At 33.9% G+C, this 18810-nt stretch overlaps 1 protein-coding gene across 4 annotated transcripts in view; it reads right to left on the bottom strand.

Annotated features, from left to right (window-relative positions):
• Positions 1 to 17954, bottom strand: part of LOC108972730 (fat-like cadherin-related tumor suppressor homolog) — a 61100-nt gene extending 43146 nt beyond the window's left edge. The window contains exons 1-3 of one of the 4 annotated variants that reach the window (XM_018939468.1): positions 17882 to 17953; positions 3066 to 3188; positions 162 to 1087 (exon numbers count right to left, since the gene is read on the bottom strand). In XM_018939468.1, the coding sequence (XP_018795013.1) occupies positions 162 to 1049 (888 nt within the window). In that variant the 5' untranslated portion in view covers positions 1050 to 1087; positions 3066 to 3188; positions 17882 to 17953. Of the gene's footprint in view, positions 1 to 161; positions 1088 to 3065; positions 3189 to 17881 lie in introns of those variants that run through there. The other 3 variants (XM_018939471.1, XM_018939469.1, XM_018939472.1) reach the window with 3 other exon arrangements.
• Positions 17955 to 18810: the final 856 nt, after the last annotated feature.

Raw genomic sequence — 18810 nt, 5'->3', positions numbered from 1 at the left:
TCGAAACCGTTTACTCGATCATGATTGCCGAAAAACCTGTCTCTTATACACATCTAGATGTGTATAAGAGACAGCTGTAAGTATGTATCCTATGAAAGTTGGTTTACAACAGGTCATATATATATATATATATATGTATACTTGAACATGCTGTTACTTACTTGTTCTACGGTTATGGAAACTTTCGCTTTACTCGACTGATGATTGTAATGATTAACGGCTGAGCCGCGATCATTCGCAAGCACAGTTAAGTTATAATGAGAACTTTCTGTATATCTTAGCTGCCTATTTAATGTAATTACTCCAGTCGTAGGATGTATCGAAAAGTATTCATTGTCGATAAGAAAACTATAGTATATTTCTCCATTAACACCCAAATCGGCATCTTCGGCTGTAACACGCAATATACTTCTATGTATTGGCATATCCTCCGGAACGATTTGTGCATATTCAATGGGATAGAAGAGCGGACTCAAATCGTTGCGATCCAATACACGTATATGTACAGTTGTTTCCGTCTCATCACTGATATAATCATCACCTAGATTATATTTGATCATCGCTCTTACTTTCAACAAATACTCCTCATTCTTTTCTCGATTTAGCACAACATTGCTAGTTCTTGTGCGTATCGCTAGAAATGCAATATCATCAACCAAACGCTCTTCGGCTTTAAATAGCTTGTCACGGTCTCCTGCTACGATGCGATACTTAACCTCGGCACCCGGTATAATGGCAATACCCATAATATCTTCACGCGCCAATGGTATCGCATATGTTTTGCCTACACTGTTCTCGGGTATTGTGACATTGTACAATTTGTGTCGGAATTTGTACTTATTTAACGTGATATAATTTGCTGTGACATGTACTGATGTGGCCTCACTTCTTTGATGATGATGTATGCGCTGATGTTTTTGCTCTGTTGGTTCGGGTACATCCGTTTTTAGATAAGTTGGTTGCAATAGGCAAAACCAAATTATTAGAATTGTCCATAAGGACATGGGCTGCTTCGGAGTCACGAACACTGCATAGCGTTTGATCTTCATATTACAAATACTATAAGAACAAGTTACATGGCATAATCCTGTAAGAAAAAATACGAACATACATACATACATAAATATATTTAAGCAATAAATTAAATTATTAGTATTTCCTTATGACCTAATATATATATAAAATTAATATGTTAATATTATATTCCAAAATATTAGAATTTAGAATAAATATATACCTCTTCAATCTTCTTTTTCTCTTATTATCTCAACCCCTTATTTTATAAAGAGAATAATTCGAAAATATCATATATTCCATATATTCACTAGGCGAATGGGCTGGTAATGGTATACCTCAGTCAAATAAATATTTGGAATTGTTTTCCTCTATAATTTGTGATTTGCTTACGACACAGCAAACATTATTAAAGTACATATGTACATACATATGAGAGAACTGCAACGAGCAATAAATTTTTGTTCATAATCGGGTATTTTTACTCTGTCTGATTGTGTCAGTTCGATTCATATAGACGAATCGAACCGACTGTTTTTAAAAGCAGTAATAGAGAACAACTTTGAGTCACTAGCGATCAGCTTATACATGATTTGTTTATGAACGTTCACATTAGCAGAAAATATCCGAAATTATCCATACTCATAAACACTGATTTACTCGTGCACTTCTGTTCTATTTCAAATACATATGTTATACAACAAATAATGTATGTATATACGTACGTACACGATGGAATTTCTATTTTTTACGAATTCAAAATTTGCAAAATGCGCACATATTCAAAGCTGATATTTTTTGCCACACATGATGCAAATCAATCCAGCAGAAAATTGCGATACTCGTAGATTTACTAGTAGTTTACCCTCAGTTTCACATCGATTCGCTTGAATGATACGATTTGAATCGAAACCGTTTACTCGATCATGATTGCCGAAAAACAGATTGTTCATGTTACATCAAATCAGTTGACGCTAGAGAGTAGTCAAATCAACAATTTTCTCTATGATGAACTGATTTGATTTGATTTGTTCTAATTTAATCATACTCGTTGCAGCTCTCTGATACATATGTATATTATTGTAATTATCTTATGGTTTAGCATCATTTAAAAAATTCATTAATACAGTATTCATAGTACGATTATATCTCATGAAGTAAATCGGAACTTATTGTACGTAAAACCATATTTATATGTATATGCAAAATTAATTATGTTTGTTCTGACTGGTGCCACTGGTAAACATATCAATAGAAAAAAAACTGAGATAAAAATTTTGAATTACAGTACATGAATAAAGATTTAGGACGAAAAAATAAATTAAATTTGGTGAATATTATCAAATGAGGAGCGTGGTGTGATTAAACGAATGAGTCACTCGGGCATCAAAGCTAGCCAAGCTGCATTTTCGGTTCTATATTTTCTGATAGGTACTATGATAACAGGAGTAAACGGCAAATTCTGCAGCTAGCAACCAATAGCCATAGGAGTTGCAGACAAATAAGAGGCGAACTTGGTGTTGATGTGACTAAGCAACATGTGCATCAAATAATAAGAAAATATTTATGCATTAAATATGAAAAGCAGTGTAACGTAAAAAAATTCATGAATCATACTTTATGAATGATATAATTGAAAAAAAAAAATTTTAATGACGATTTTTCAGCCCATGCAATTTACATATAGACAGCTCTATCATTCCTCCACAGTCCCCAGATCTTAATCCCATAGAAAATTTATAGGAAATTATAAAAAAGAATTCATAGCAGTAATGTGGCAAATCTTGATCACTTTTTTCAAAGAGCTCTGGAAGCATTAAGATATATACCTCAAATCATAGTGAATAACTTTATACCTTCAATGCCGGGGCGATGCAAAGCAGGTAATGAGAGTAATGGGTTTGCTACAAAATACAAAATCTTTCTTCTATTTTATTAAAAATAATAAACCGATTTCATTAAGCTGCAATTGAATATAGATTTTATATCGTTTTTTTTTATATATATTAAACAAATAAACTGAAAAATTTTAATAAATTTGCTTTGTTTACCTTAATCAACATCCAATATTTAAAATAAAATTAAAATAGTAGGTCTCCGGCAATTATGTGCAATTGACAGTAGTTTCATTATCATATTTCAGTGGCAAATATTTGTCCGATACTGTAAATAAACTAAAATCTTTTTGAGTATCAAATAAATCACACTTTAAAGGTTTTATGACGGGTTGTTGAAAGATTGGATGATATTAATTGACGACTCAGATGTCCAAGTATACTCACAGGAGTTTCTTTTTTGAGGATATCTTAAACGTAAAATTGTCGAAAGTAATGTAATATATTTTTAGGTATTACGCAGCATACAAGTCAAAAAATTAAAACCAAAAAAATCTAGACGACATTATTATCAAAATAAGGCTTGGTTTACAGTTTCACGAATTTTCTAGTATTTGCTTTATGCTAATTGAAACAAACAAAACAAGAAACATGTAAATACTGATGAGGCTGTTGGTAGTGTTTTTGTAGTGATTTGATTAAAACTACTTAAAAATATTATACTATCAATACGTACTTTATGTATACATACATATGTACATTTCGTATAAAAATAGTCTGCATTGATTCAACTAATATGTAGTTCACATATGTCTTTGGGACATATTTTTGTACTTATGAATTTACTTACACATATTCAGAAAAACTTTAAAAAATTTTCTCAGAAATAATCCCTTAAGCAGTCCCACCTGCACTGTAAAAATGGATAAAATCGGAAAATAAACCCATTCATTCCCTATATAACGATACTGATAAAAAGTACAATAACTCAATAAGTAAATACGATTGAGAGTTAACATTTTTCAACAGAGATGTTAAAAGACGGCTTTATAGGAGCCGGGTAAAAATTGGACAATGGGCTTGGCCTCGCCCACCTTTATGTGAAATTACATATCTTGAGACCCGTCCAACAAACAAATTTAGTACAAATCATTCTTCTCGTATTCCCATGTTGCAGTGCAAAAATAGGCTAAATCGGACTACTTATCATATAATACAATTTTAAATTCCATTTGATTCTTTCACTTTCAAGAGTGTATATCAAAAAGCAATTAGTATAACGGGATAAACCTTTGCACGAATAATGTCTTTAATATGTGGCGCCTGATGACCAAAAATTTTTGAACTACAATACAAACTGTTCAAACCCCTAGGTACCGAATATTTAGATCCCGGTACCTATAGTTGACTTTTGAACGAAAATTTCTGTCATTTTTGGATATATATAACTTAAATTAAGAGATATTCATTCTCTTATAATGGTATATCTGTATGTCAAAAATGGGTTGAATCGGGCCAATACTTCCATTGGCCCCCATATACTTAATATAATATAAAGATTTTCCAACTGCGGGGTGACTTTGTTTCGCATATATCGTCCAATATGTGAATTATCCCAATGAAAATGAGAGAGCGTGTTTTGCTCATGTCAGTGTATCTTTGTGCTTAAAATAGATCAATTTGAGCGAAAACTTTCTAGACCCTATATAACTATTATCGAGATTTTCCCACATCCGACTGACTTATTCTATATGATTGGTTTTACACCTTAAAGTATTTCCCTGGTTTTGATTATTGCAAGTTGCAAGAGTTAAAATATTTGGTTGCATCCTAACTTAGCCCTTCCTGACTTGTGTAATATAAAGTTTTGACAACACCTGAAGGTGGCTTCATTCTTGCAAGTTGCAAGAGGATATGATGTTCGGTTATACCCTAACGTAGCCCTTCCTTGCTTCTTTATACTTCAATTAGGTGTTGGATGCGTTTCCGGGCTTTCCAATAGAGATGAAATGATTTCGCCCATTTTTAATACGTCATGATAAAATCTATAATTTATAGCAACATGTTAGAGCAATAATAGCTTTGTTCATTTAACGGTTGCAGATATTACCTAAAAGCAAGCGAGATAGATGTAGTTAAAATCCGGGTGACTCTCTGTCTGTCCGTTGTTTGTGCAAGTTATAACCTCAGTAAAAAAGTGTGATATGTTGATGAAACTTGGTATGCGCGTTTCTTGGCAAAAACAAGTACAAGTTCATATATGTGCGCAATCGGACCACTCTCACGTCCATAATTCGCCATTACCCGAAAACCTATAAAGCGCCATAACTAAGCAGTAAATCAAGGTAGAAAACTCTAATTTGGCACAGGAAATCGCAGTAGCAAGGGACCCCTGTAGTCCTCTAATAAGCTTAATGTACATATGTCTTAAACCACTTCAGCTATAATAATCAAATTCGTCCAACGCAGTGAAAAAATGTATGACATCGGATGGTAACACCGCTCACTTCCCATATCACGGTACTGCTAAAAACTACTAAAAGGGCGATAACACAATAATTAAATTCGCCAGACATTAATGGAGCATTAATAGAACTGGGGTCAAAATTGGACGATGGGTGTGGCACCGCCCACTTTTAGGCGCAAACACATATCTCGAGATCCTCTCGACTGATTTGGATCAAATTTGGTATGTCACATTTCCCTAACATATTCGTATGTTAAAATTTATTTCATTCTTCCCTTATTTAAATCAGTAATGAATTACATTATATTATTATGTATATATAAATTTTGCACGAACAGTGCATTTGCGGTGACCAACTGATTGAATCGGGTTATTACTTCATTTATCCCCCATATACATAATAAGTATAAAGATTTCCGAACTTCCTTGTTTTTCTTTGTTTTTCTTTGTATTCAGTAATGCTTAGAATTTCAATATGGAAAGTTATCAGCAAGAACAATGTTTACAAATTATTCAATTTTATTATCAAAATAATCGTTCTCCAATTGCAATTATTCGTGCGCTTTGGCAATTTTACTGTTGTGGCCGCTATTCGTCGAATTGTAGAAAATGTCTAGCGTACATTAATCGAAGTAATGAAAATACTTATGGCTTTCAGGAAAGTGTTGCTGAAGACCACAGTTCGATTCTAAGACGTTTTCAACCTGGTGGATTCTAAGAAAGGATTTGGGCTTGCATCCGTATAAAACTGTTCTCACTTAAGAAATGAAGGCATTAAACAATAGCAAACGTCACGAATTTACCTTGGAGCAACATAATCTCAAAATATATACATATGTAAAACAAGTACAGAAGAGCTAAGTTCGGGTGCAACCGAACATTTTATGCTCTAGCAACTTGCAAAGATCAAAGACGGGAAGTACATTTTGGTACTTAAGACTTGTTAGTTACATGGAGTCTAGAGCGAGTTTTCAACCGATTTTATTCATTCTAAGTTAACAGTAGCACCAATATAAGAAAAACACGCACTCTCAATTTTATTAATATAATTCACATATTGGCTGATATAATATTTTTGCGGGGCGAATGTGGTTCTTTTAGTTTTTTGGGTAGGGAATATGTGCATTAAACTTATGTAGCAACAAGTTACAAGAGTATAAAAATATTCACTTTATTTTGGAATTGCAAACTCGATTTTCATTTTCAAAGTCATTAGTCTGCTTACAGTGCCTATATGTTAGGTAAACGAATATCATGTTAATAAATTTTAATTTTATAGAGTGGGAGAAAGTGTTAAGCGGAACAGAATTGCTAATATCTGATAGGAGAACAGCACTAAAGACGAAAAGCTTTAACAAATTACAAGTTTTAAACAAAAACAAGTGGATTGTTGAGAAATAAAGTACTCTAACGAAACGTATTTTAAGTATGAATACCTGGATCTCATATTATGTTAGGTAGGAGTGCAGCGCTGTTATCTATCGGGCTCAATTAGCACTTGATGTGCCATTTTTATATATCTAACTTTAATAATTTTGTTATATTTTCCATCACAAAAATAAGAAAATAAAAGATCATTTCATAAAAATTAAGTGCACGAAGCAAAAATCTATTAATAAAGGAAACATCATAAGTCATAAAGTCAATCTTTCTAGAAAATAAAGTAAAAATTTTATACTCTTGGAACTTGCACGAATCAAAGCCACAATGCTCATATCTTCCTCGGGTTTCAACAAATATTTGCCAATGTAGTCCCACGTCGACCATCAGTTGCAACTGACGCATCCTTACCAAAACGTGTTTACTTGACTGTGTTGGCGTCTAACTCAAGCTCCTTTTATTGGCACCAATAATCTTTTGCGACATTAAGCCCTAAACGGACCCTCTATACTCCAGCAGAGTGATTTTTTCATGTGTTTGACAGTATACGACATAAGAATTAACGAGCATTATTCCCAAATGCCCCAAAAGAATTTTTGCCACCATTTTTTAGATCGCCAGCCTATCCCGTATGTACTTTACAGTTGATCTGCTCCGTTCATGAATTATTTGTTTATTATCTACCCTCTTTTCATGGGCTTTCATGTTTGAACGAAGGCCCTTCGATTGCCTCTAATTGTTCCACTTTCCAAGCTGACGGATTTCTAGGAATCTAACGGAGTTAAAATAATTATCAAACTACACATACTTGTTCTTGCCTCACTCATCTTACGTGAGGAACAAAACCACTCTCTCCCCCAGACCAAATCCTTCGTACTTTACTTCCACATGTACATTTACTTCCATCCTTTCCTTGGTATATTTGGAAAACCACAATTATATCATATATTCGTCAACTTATAATTCCTTGGTTCCGTGATACACATGCTGTAAGCGTTTGTTCTGAACGGGCGTATTTTGAATAGCCGATCTTTGATGTGTTCCGAGATTTTTCTTGAGATTTCAGTAATGTCGTCAACAACGAAGTTGTTTAGACTCTATCATTATCTATATTTCTTCTAAAATTAAAACAATTTAATCTTTCCTCAAAGATTTGCCATAAAAACGATCCATGATGAACTAAAAATTGTATACATATAATAGCATATATGAAAATATGTATTGCATGAGCGCAACGGTACTTACAAGTCTTCAAGAGAAAACCGATTTTTCCCGTAAAACGAACAAGATATAGATATTTCTAACATTATTGCTCCTTAAATAAGGCACGAAACTAATATTTTCCTTTCAAAATATAAAATATATAAATACTTTACTGGAAACAATTTCAAGAAAACTTAATTCGCGACTGCACTATAGCAAACCCCAACTTACAGTGAGAACGTGGAGCGAAAATATAATGTACGTATGTGCCAAAAAGTGAAAGGATATATAAAGTGCGTTCCTAAGTAAACCGATCTTAAAAAAAAGCAGAACAAATGTTTTTTTCGGCAAAATCAGTTTATTTTATTCAAAATAAAAGCTTCAATACAGCTTTTTGCGCGGTCCAAAAGCATGTCGAACGAGTGTTTTAGCTCGTTCACTGATATGGTCGCCAGTATCCCGGTGCAAGCTTTTTGAATGGCATAACGTTTGCATAACGTTTTCCTTTCATGAGCAAATGCATTTTTCCGAAGAGGAAGAAGTCGCACGTTGCCAAATCAAATGAATACGGGGAGTGGTTAATAGTTTAAATGTGATTTTTGGCGTCGAATCGAATGTTGGATTATGAGCAATTTTTGGTCGTCAATCAATTTGTGCGGAACAAACCGTACACACACCTTTCGTAAGCCCAAATGTTCAGCCAAAATGCGATAAATCGATGTTGTGAAGAGGTTCAATTCCATTTCCATGAATTGCAATGGTGATTTCGGCTGATTTTTGATGAATTCACGCACAGTATCGATGGAATTTCCGGTGATCACGGATTTTGATTGGCCTCCATGTTGATCGTCATTTATATCCTCACCACCCCTTTTAAAACGTTGAAACAGCTCGTGCACTCTGCTACGAGATAGACAAGCATCGCCATAAACTTGTTTCATCAATTGAAACGCTTCGGTAAAAGTTTTAACAATTTTAAAACAAAATTTAATGTTGGCTCTTTGTTCAAAGCGCATTTTCGCATCTATAACAAAAATATACTTAAGTATCAGCAATAACTTTACTTCCAATGAATGAAATGTCCTGAAATTCTCACTGGATAATCGATAAAGATAGCAGATTATAACTCACCATCGACATATGAACTTGTCGACATATATTTGGAACCACCAGGGGGCGCTAGATTCAACAGGTCTTTGTGTTTACTTTGGAAAGCACCTTGTATACTTTTTACGTTGTCTTGTAGAGTACCGTTTATCCGCAAGCTATAAAAAATTTTTCCCTTCCGTTTAACAGAGCAAAATGTTTGATAGTACTTTAAAGTACCTTTGGATGACAAGGGGTTAAGATGTAAAAAGAGGATCGGAATCTAAGAGATTTTATATATACATGAAGATAGGCTTTAGATTGTTGAGCTTAGAGAGGAGAGGAAAACATGCAAAGAAATACAAAGTCGTTAAAAATGTTCTGCCAAGATGGTATACAATGCCATAAATTATGAATCGAAGCCCGAAAAACCTTACGCATAACTACAAATTTAGAGAACCGACGCTTAATGCATTTCAACAAAAACAATCCTCTTGTATCCTCTAGGAAAATAACCGTAACCTTTCGACGACGACTGAGGAATGAAAATTTTAATGCGCGAATCCCACAAAAGGTGCCTTTACTTAGTCAAAGATATATCAAAGTCCGATTGGAGTTTGCCAAAAGCCATTTGAACTGGCCACTATCAAAATGGCGCAATATCCTTTGGACAGATGAGTCCCAAATGGTCTTGTTTTGTGGAGCAGGCTCTAGAACGAATGTTCATCGACCTCCAAACAAGGAGTATATTCCAAATTATACGGTCAAGACAGTAAGAAAGGTGGTTTTAAAATTTTGATACCGGCCGGTTTTTCCTATAGCGGTGTGGGCCCAATACATATGTTCGCTGGGATCATGGATTAAAATGTGTACGTGGAGATATTAAGGAACGTTATGCTGCCATATGCCAGGTGGAATTAGCCCTTAAAATGGACATTCTAGCAGGATAACGATCCAAAACACACCAGAAAATTGGCTAAAAATTGGCTTAGCGAAGATCGTGTTGATGCCATGGCCAGCTCAATCCCCGGATTTCAACCCCATAGAAAACTTATGAGAAGACGTCAAAGCTTTGTTTAAAAGCAACCCCCGCCTTCTAAGCCACAGCTTTGGCAGGTTGTTCAAGAGGAATGGGCGCAGATTCCCCTTAAGCATTGACAGGACATAGTTGACTCCATGTTTCGTAGGTGCGAGGCTGTAATTGCCAATAAAGGATACACAACAAAGTATTAGGACAATACTATAATATTATTTAGTATAATAGAGTAAATTAATGAGTTATGTTGATTTTTTATTATTTTTCGTTAACACTGCTATTTCACTGAACAGCACAAACTAGCGCTTTTATTTTATTATTCGTTCATACTTAAAAAATATAGAATAAATTAGCACAAAATAAGTTTTAGGTCATGTAAATTGGTCTTTATAATAGAATTTATCCATCTAGAACATACAGGTCATCTGCACTGCGATTCATCGATTAGATGGAGTAAAGTTGAATGTTCGAAAATCCTGCTATTAGTTATATTGGGGGTAGGGCAAATTTTCTTCCAATTTTATTTATTTTGATCACAAAGACATACTGTTATGAGTAAAACACGCTTACTTTGAGATAACTCAAATATTGGCCGATATATCCAGTATAAAGTCACCTAGAAGTTCGAAAATCTTTATATTAGGTACCTATATGCTGGCTCAGGAAAGTATTGACAGGAAGGGATTCCATCTGAATTCCACTTGTATATCTGACACATTGACTGATATTTTCAGTTAAAAGTCAACTGAACCTATCTAGGGCCTTTAATAGTTTTAGTTGGATTTGTACAATTTTTGGTCATAAGGTGACATACTTTAAAGGAACTTTTATTGCAAAATTGTATCCCGTTATATATTATAAGAATCTTGATTTGCATAATTGAAAGTGAAAGAATCAAGTGGAATTTAAAATTGTGTTATAAGGGAAGTAGACGTGGTTGTATTCCAATTTCGCCAATTTTCATACTCTGACATAGAAATATCTCAAAAATTCTTTGTACTAAATTAGGCGATATGGGTTGGTCAGGTCCCGAGATATGTGATGTTACCAAAAAATTGTGCCATGCTCATTATATAATAGAATAATGTTAATAGCAGCAAAATCAATTTCCAACAGGATACCGACCCAAAATACACATTGTATCTTGTGCGTGAATGATTGTTATCGAAACAAAAATAGCTCCATAAGTCCCGCAATCATTAGACATTAATCCTATTCAAAATATCTGGAGCTATTTGGAAAACCGTATTCGAAAACATCGAAGTTCTTCAATATAAGACCAAAAAACTGCATCATCGACTTAGTGGATCAAAACATCCGGAAATATACTAGAAATCGAGTGAGGGGCATACTTCGACGCCTAAAGACAATAATTGCAACAAAATGTAGGCCAAAAATCGGCAAAACTATTGTAATTACTTTTGATTTATATAAATGATCATTGGTGTACGTAAACTTTTTTGATATGAATTAGGCGCATTTTAAACTTAAGCATTAATTTTTTTTATTTGTCTAAATGTTAAATATACATATATTGAAACGGATAGAAAAAAACCACAAAGTGTATTCATTTTGAAACAAATAAACGTATCGTAATTTAATAGAACCAGATGTATGTAAACTTTATTAGTCCACTGTGTACACTTATAATCCTATACTTATGCAAACATTAATCTGGAAAGACGCGTTATATTCTTTTAAAAATACTAATTATATTAAAATTTTTACCGTTAGGTACTCTGCTTTTTTATTGTATACAATTAATTAGAAAGGAATATTTATAATTAGATCATCGCCAAATGATTAATAGATAACTTCTTATCTACTGAAGTACTTTTTGTGATTAGTTAGAGTCGAAGTTTATGTTTTATAAATAAAGGAATTAATGTAGTACAGGCGTTTGGGACTTTACCCCATTCAGAAGAATACGATGTATGCATGCATATGCATAAAAATACAATAATTATTAAGGTAATATAATAAAAGTTTAATGGTAGATGTAGAACTAAACCTCTTATATTTACCAATATCTTACTTATGGATCGTGGGATTACACAACCCCACTTTATGTTAGGTTTATCGGAGCTAGGGAATGTATTGACCCAGTTTAGCACATTATTATAAGGAAAATAGGTTATCAGAAATAGGTGACCGATATACTTATTCAGTAAAAAACAGCAATATGCACTGAGGTTCACATATTGGGTATCTGGGGTTTGAAAAGTTTTGTCATTTATACATGAGATAGCATACATACTTCGAAGGCACTGTTTTGTTTCGTTTCATTGGTGTCTATATATAAAACATTGTACCTAACTCTACCCCACAATGAAGAAAGGAGCTCTCCCTCCATAGCTCGAAGTCTCTCTAACTCTAGGCGATGCGAGCTAGGTTGACGGTTTGCACCTTTAGGTACTTCTCAGACTTTGATTCTTACAAGTTACCCTTATTTACTTGTTACATTTTATTTGTACAATATAATTGGAGTATTCACAACCTGTCTTAAATCGTAAAGTCGTAAAACTTTAAATCTTTTACACTGGCGTCTTTACTGGCGTTGAAACCGCTTATGCGGCTGTATATAGTTAACAACAACGCGCCAGTCGCCAATTGGAGACGCCAAGCGAAGCCAAATCCTTCTCCACCTGGTCGTTTAAACGGAGCGGAGGTCTTCCTTTTTCTCTGCTTCCTCCGGCGGATACTGCATCGAATACTTTTAGAGCTGGAGTGTTTTCGTCCGGACAACATGACCTAGCCAACGTAGCCGCTGTCTTTTAATTCGCTGAACTATATCAATGTTGTCGTATATCTCATACAGTTGATCGTTCTATTGAATGCGATTTTCGTCGTGGCCAAAGCGCAAAGGACTATAAATTAAAACTTTTCTCCTCAAAACTCACAACGTCGACTCATCAGATGTTGTCATCGTCCATGCCTCTGCACTATATAGCAGGACGAGAATAATGAGTGACTTATAGAGTTTTGTTTTGGTCGTGGAGAGAGGACTTTACTTCTCAACTTCGATTTCCCGGCTGACGTTGTAGTTGGTGTTGATGCTGGTACCAAGATAGACGAAATTACCTACGACTTCGAAGTTATGACTCTCAGCAGTGAAGTGGGTGAATAGTCGTGAGTGCAACGACTGTCTATTTGATGACAAGAGATATTTCGTTTTTCCCTCTTTCACCACCAGACCCATTTGCTTCGCTGTCTTATCATTTTGGGGAAAGCAGAACTAACGCCGCGGTTGTTATCATCATATCATCAGCATACGGCAGCAGTTGTGCAAGACAGAAGATGGTACTTTATCTGTTTAGGAGTCGCCTTGTCTGAAACCTCGTTTGTTATCGAACGGCTCAGAGAGGTCCTTCCCGATTCTGACAGAGCTTTTTGTGTTGCTCAACGTCAGTTTTCACGGCCGTATTAGTTTTGCGAGGATACCAAATTCAGACATCGCGGCATAGGGGCAGCTCCTTTTCGTGCTGTCAAAAGCAGCTTTGAAATCGACGAAGAGGTGGTGTGTGTCGATTCTCCTTTCACGGGTCTGTTCCAAAATTTGGCGCATGGTGAATATTCAATTGGTCGTTGATTTTCCAGATAAGGTCCTATCAGTTTGTTGACGGTGGGCTTTAATCTTTCACACAATACGCTTGATAGAACCTTATACGCGATATTTAGGAGACTTATCCCACGGTAGTTTGCGCAGATGGTGGGGTCTCCCTTTTTGTGAATTAGACAAAGCTCGCTTAAATTCCAATCGTTGAGCATGCTTTCGTCCCACCTTATTTTGCAAAGAGGCTGATGCATGCTCCTTATTAATTCTTCGTCGCTGGCCCCCGCACTTTTGTTGTTCTTCAGACGGGTAATTTCTATTCATCTTCTCACACAGTTTTTAAATTAGCGATTTTGAAATATTTATTTTCGAGGTACTGGTATAAAATAATTTTGAAGAGGCCGCTCATTTTGAAAAATATAAAGCAAACCAAATATGGTAATTTCACTTCGTCTTTAAAAACAAAAGTGATATGATTTAGCAGTTTACGAAAATGGACAAGAAAGTTAAGTCCTTAACGAATATCTTTACAGGAACAGCTCTTCACAATTATAAAACCATATATATAGGTATATTATCCATAATATTCCAAATTATTTTAGAGCAGAAAGTTTTCTCTTTCCATGTACACTTGAGCTTGTTAAACGTTATTTTGCAACATGGCAATGACGAGTTTTTAAAAAAAAATGGCTACGATTTCACTATAAAGAAATTACCGTTTTAAAGGCATAAATGAAGATATTGAATGAGAATTTTTTCTATCAATACATATATCAGTACACAATATTCGCATTAACAAAAAATCAAATAAAAAGCTATGTAGTATTGTTTAATAGGTGAATTTAAATTTCTATAATTGATCCAATCCATTTGCTATACGGAGTATGGTGGAAACTGCAGACCACACTTTCTGTTATTATAAAATCCAAACACACAACACAACGCGAGCAAGCCCTTTGATGTATGTATGTATGTATACATTGAATTGTCATGAATTTAATTAAATAATGCATAATTTAATTATAGTAACAATATTATGTCATTTCGTAAGCTATTAAGCAACTGTTTTCAAAAGTTCATGGTTTTTATTAGTAAAAATTATTAAATTTTACATGGATATTGAAATAAATATGTATTTACAAAAGGTGTTTAGTTAATTCCTTATTCCTAAAGGTATTTTTTACATTATATTAGTAGTATAGTATGGCTAACGATGGAGTAAAATTTTTATGAATACATTTTTTAGATTGTAGATCGTATTCGCTGTACAGTGAAGTTACTTCCGTCTGACTGTCGCAGTGTTTCTTTTTCCGGGCAAGGGAGCTACACATATGTATATGGGAACATGAATAAAACAAGTGTTTAAGATGTATCCTTAGAGTCAGAAGATGCAACTCAGAAATATATTTCTCTTGAACCAATAAATGAGAGGTAATTTTATCCTGGTGAAAATTAATGACGTGAACGACCAAAAATTATTAAGAATTTATAAAAGTGAGAAGTATAAATATATACAACGTCCTTGACAATATTTATAAAATCTGGTCCGTTTATCAGAGATAATTGTATTTTTTAAATTTATTCCGCTAGATGGTGACTCGGTCGAATTATTACTAAAAATGGACCAAAGGAGAAACTACAATGTAAGGGAGTTTTTTCTAAGAGCCGACACAATCAACTTATTTATATTACTAATACTTGTATGTATGTACGCTCCGATATTGGTAATAAATTCATCAACTCATATATATGTTAAGCATAAAAGGTTAAAATATCTGTGGAGGAGCAAGCAAAAAAAATACACATAACCACGGTAGCCGAGTAAACGTACATATACAGAACGGATGTAATTTTGAATTTGTAATCAATGACTATTTGGAGAATGCTTTGCACTGAAACTGTGAATTTCTAGTTAAGGAGAATCCTCTTTAGCAACTTTAATTTCAGACACGAAATCCTACATTTTTATTATTTTCTAAAAAAAAGGACTTAGGACGCGAGAGGTGGCTTTTCATTATTAAAAAATATGGCGCAGAGTATAATAATATTAATAATTATGTACATATAAAATATTTTAATTGAACTACATCACTTAAATTTCCGATTTAACACAAGTACTCTCGAAATCGACTCATTGGGCTAGAGCGAATTTACTAATTAATTATTAAAATGATGCATAATAAATATTAAAATGCCATCATTTGCTACGATGTAATAATTGATATCTCCACGATTACTAATATTGACGCTTTGGGATGAAAAAGGCAGTACACTGAAATCTTATCTAAATATGAGCGAAAGAAGCCAGCTCGAATCGCAGTTTTAAGTTATACACATTTAACTGTGCTACATTCATATATACATATGTACTATTTACGAGTATATAGGACAATCCGGTAATTTACAACATGATTTCCAAACTAAATTACAAAACAATAAATTTTTAAAACACTTTAAGAACTTTTACTTTTTTAGTTATAAAAAATTTGTTTCTTCAAATAGATTCACACATGTCAAATTTGTGCTCTTAAATTAGAAAAACATAATAAGCAATATTTTAATGAATGCATCTGCAGCGTTTGCCATTAATTTTGCGTAGCACTCATTCGTTAATTAAGACAACTATTAGTGCCTAATGAGAGACCTTTATATGTATATGTATGTTCCAACATGTATATACTTACTATCACTGGTGTAACGCTTATCACTTAACACAAACACACATATTATATTTACACTTTGGTACTTTTATTTATTAAATTGGTGTTGCACTTTGGAAGCTTTCGCTTCTCACAGTTGTTAACAAGACAAAATATATTTTAGCTTAACAAGCCTTCAACACGTGGATTATAGGTGCTGTTGCATGAATTTATATATTTATGAATATATGTATGTATGTATGTATGTACATCGGTGAATGCGGGTATACATATGTGTATTTAGTGTTTTCTTTCTGCTTGCTTGTTTATGGTTTTGTAGCATTTAGATCGTCAAATGAAATGTGCAGACACTGACTGCAGACACTGATGAGAGCAACGACGGTCATCCAATAATCCGAAATTCCTAAATGATTCCGGTAAGTATATGTATTTTTTATAGTTAAATTGTTGATACTAGTAGTACTTCTCCAACATGTTCCATGTTCTACGCGCAGTTGGGGAATCATTACAATAAACTGCACAATTAATCACACCTTTTGAGGTTAAACGCTCGGTACTATATTTAAACCCTTACTTGTGCATATTCATGGTTAGCTTTGTGTGACACCACTCTTCATATATGCATTTGTATATTTTTATCACGTTTTTTACTTTTATTTTTATTTTTTTTTTCTTTCTTTGCCTTTTTTTATTTATAATCTTTACTTTTTTTACATAAAATCATTTACCATTTACTTTTCCACCAAATAATAGCTATTTACCTATTATCTGCGTGCGCAGGTAATAGGCTTGTAAACCCAAGCACTTACGGTTACAAATATGTATGAGCATTTATCCATACATACATATGTATGTATGTATGTACAGTTTACTTATATGTATCTGAATATATCAAATAAGTATGTAAATACATATACATATACATATAACTACCCAACCTCAAATATTAATGACAACATTTAGACATCGCCGTTAAAATATACTGAACGCACTAATAACATTAACCGTGCAGCGCTCTTGTCTTATCACATACATATGTATGTAGGTTGTATAAACAATCGATCGTTGGCGACGACTTTTCGTGAACTCAATATTCTCCACTTGATTTTTTAGATGTAATAGAAATATTAATTTAATAACCTTTTCCTTTTTTGTAATTCATTAAGAATTTTTTGTAATGTCTGGGCATAAATACACGCGCGCACACAAAGTTAGACACATATATGTATATATATTATATATGTATATATATTATATATGTATATATACATACATTTACACTGCAATCTTTTTCAGCCAGAACATCATTAAAGAGGTTTGAACGCAAGTAAGTACACTCTCTCTCGCGCAATGCTGGCAGACGAAGCTCACAAACACACACATACTAGAAAAACCAGTAGTTCGAGTACTGGCTGACATCAGTCAGTGGCAAAACTTCTTTCTTCTGTGAGGTATTAAACTTATAACTTGCAGCAGCATTGAATCATATACATACATATATAAGCTGACAATATTTTTTTCCAACAATAAATTTTATTGCTTACATTTCTTATTTTTTACTTTTTGTAAACTTAAGCAATTGCTCGTGCCTATACACAGATATAATATATACATATGTATAATTATTTCAAATTTATAAATGCCTACTTTGTCAACCTACGCCCAACACGAGATGATATTACTGCGTGTGTAACTGCAACAAACTTAACGTATTTAAAGCCTACGGTGAACTGAACTAAAAATGCGAATCGTATCTTGTTCATGCATTGCCATTTGCCATCCACCGTTGTGCGAGCACCTATGTTTTGGGCTGTGAGTGCATGTTTTCTATCTCTGTGCTCTCACCGTGCCTGTTTAATTCAGCTATCCGCTGTTATTTGTAGAAGTGGATTAACAGCATAGAAACAGAAAATGTGACACTTGGAGAAGTACCATCACAGGATGTTTGAAAAAACAACAGCGAATTTTAAAATTGCAAGTAAAATTGGAAATTACAGAAATTAAGTATATATGTACAGTCACGGTACTGCAGCTATTAAATAAAATTAAAATACTAAAAAAGTGTTAGATATTTTCATTTTACTCAGGAAAAAAGGCGAACGATTTTTGATCTCAATAAAAACTGGAATAATCCAACTCAGATTGCCAAAATTATGAATTGGTCAGAGAAAATGGTATATAGGATAAGATGAAATAAATAAATGAAGATTGCAAAGCGGCCTAAGATCAATAGTGCCTTTCCTAAGTCACAGCGACTGACTCATCCTCAGCATATTGAAAAATTCCAAAATACCGTAAGGTATTGAGGCAACGTTTTTCCTATTTGGAAATACGGATCCAATGCTTTTACCCTGCGTCCTAGCAAGTTATCTGGAGTTTCAAGTTTCATGTCGCAGAACCGGCAAATTGCACAAGAAGTTAGCCCAGTTTCAGGTCCTACCATGTTAGTGGATGCTGCGGAGCGGGCGAGCACATCTGCTAGTTCATTTCCTGCTATACCCTAGTGACCGGACACCCTAATAAGATGCACTTGGATACGTTCGAATAGACTGTTCAGCCGTGCTATACACCCCTGC

Source organism: Bactrocera latifrons, unplaced genomic scaffold (genome assembly GCF_001853355.1).
Source record: "Bactrocera latifrons isolate USDA-ARS-PBARC rearing strain unplaced genomic scaffold, ASM185335v1 scaffold_42, whole genome shotgun sequence".
Taxonomy (NCBI): Eukaryota; Metazoa; Arthropoda; class Insecta; order Diptera; family Tephritidae; genus Bactrocera; species Bactrocera latifrons.
Note: the sequence above shows the minus strand (reverse complement) of the source record. Positions and strands in the feature narration are given on the sequence as shown.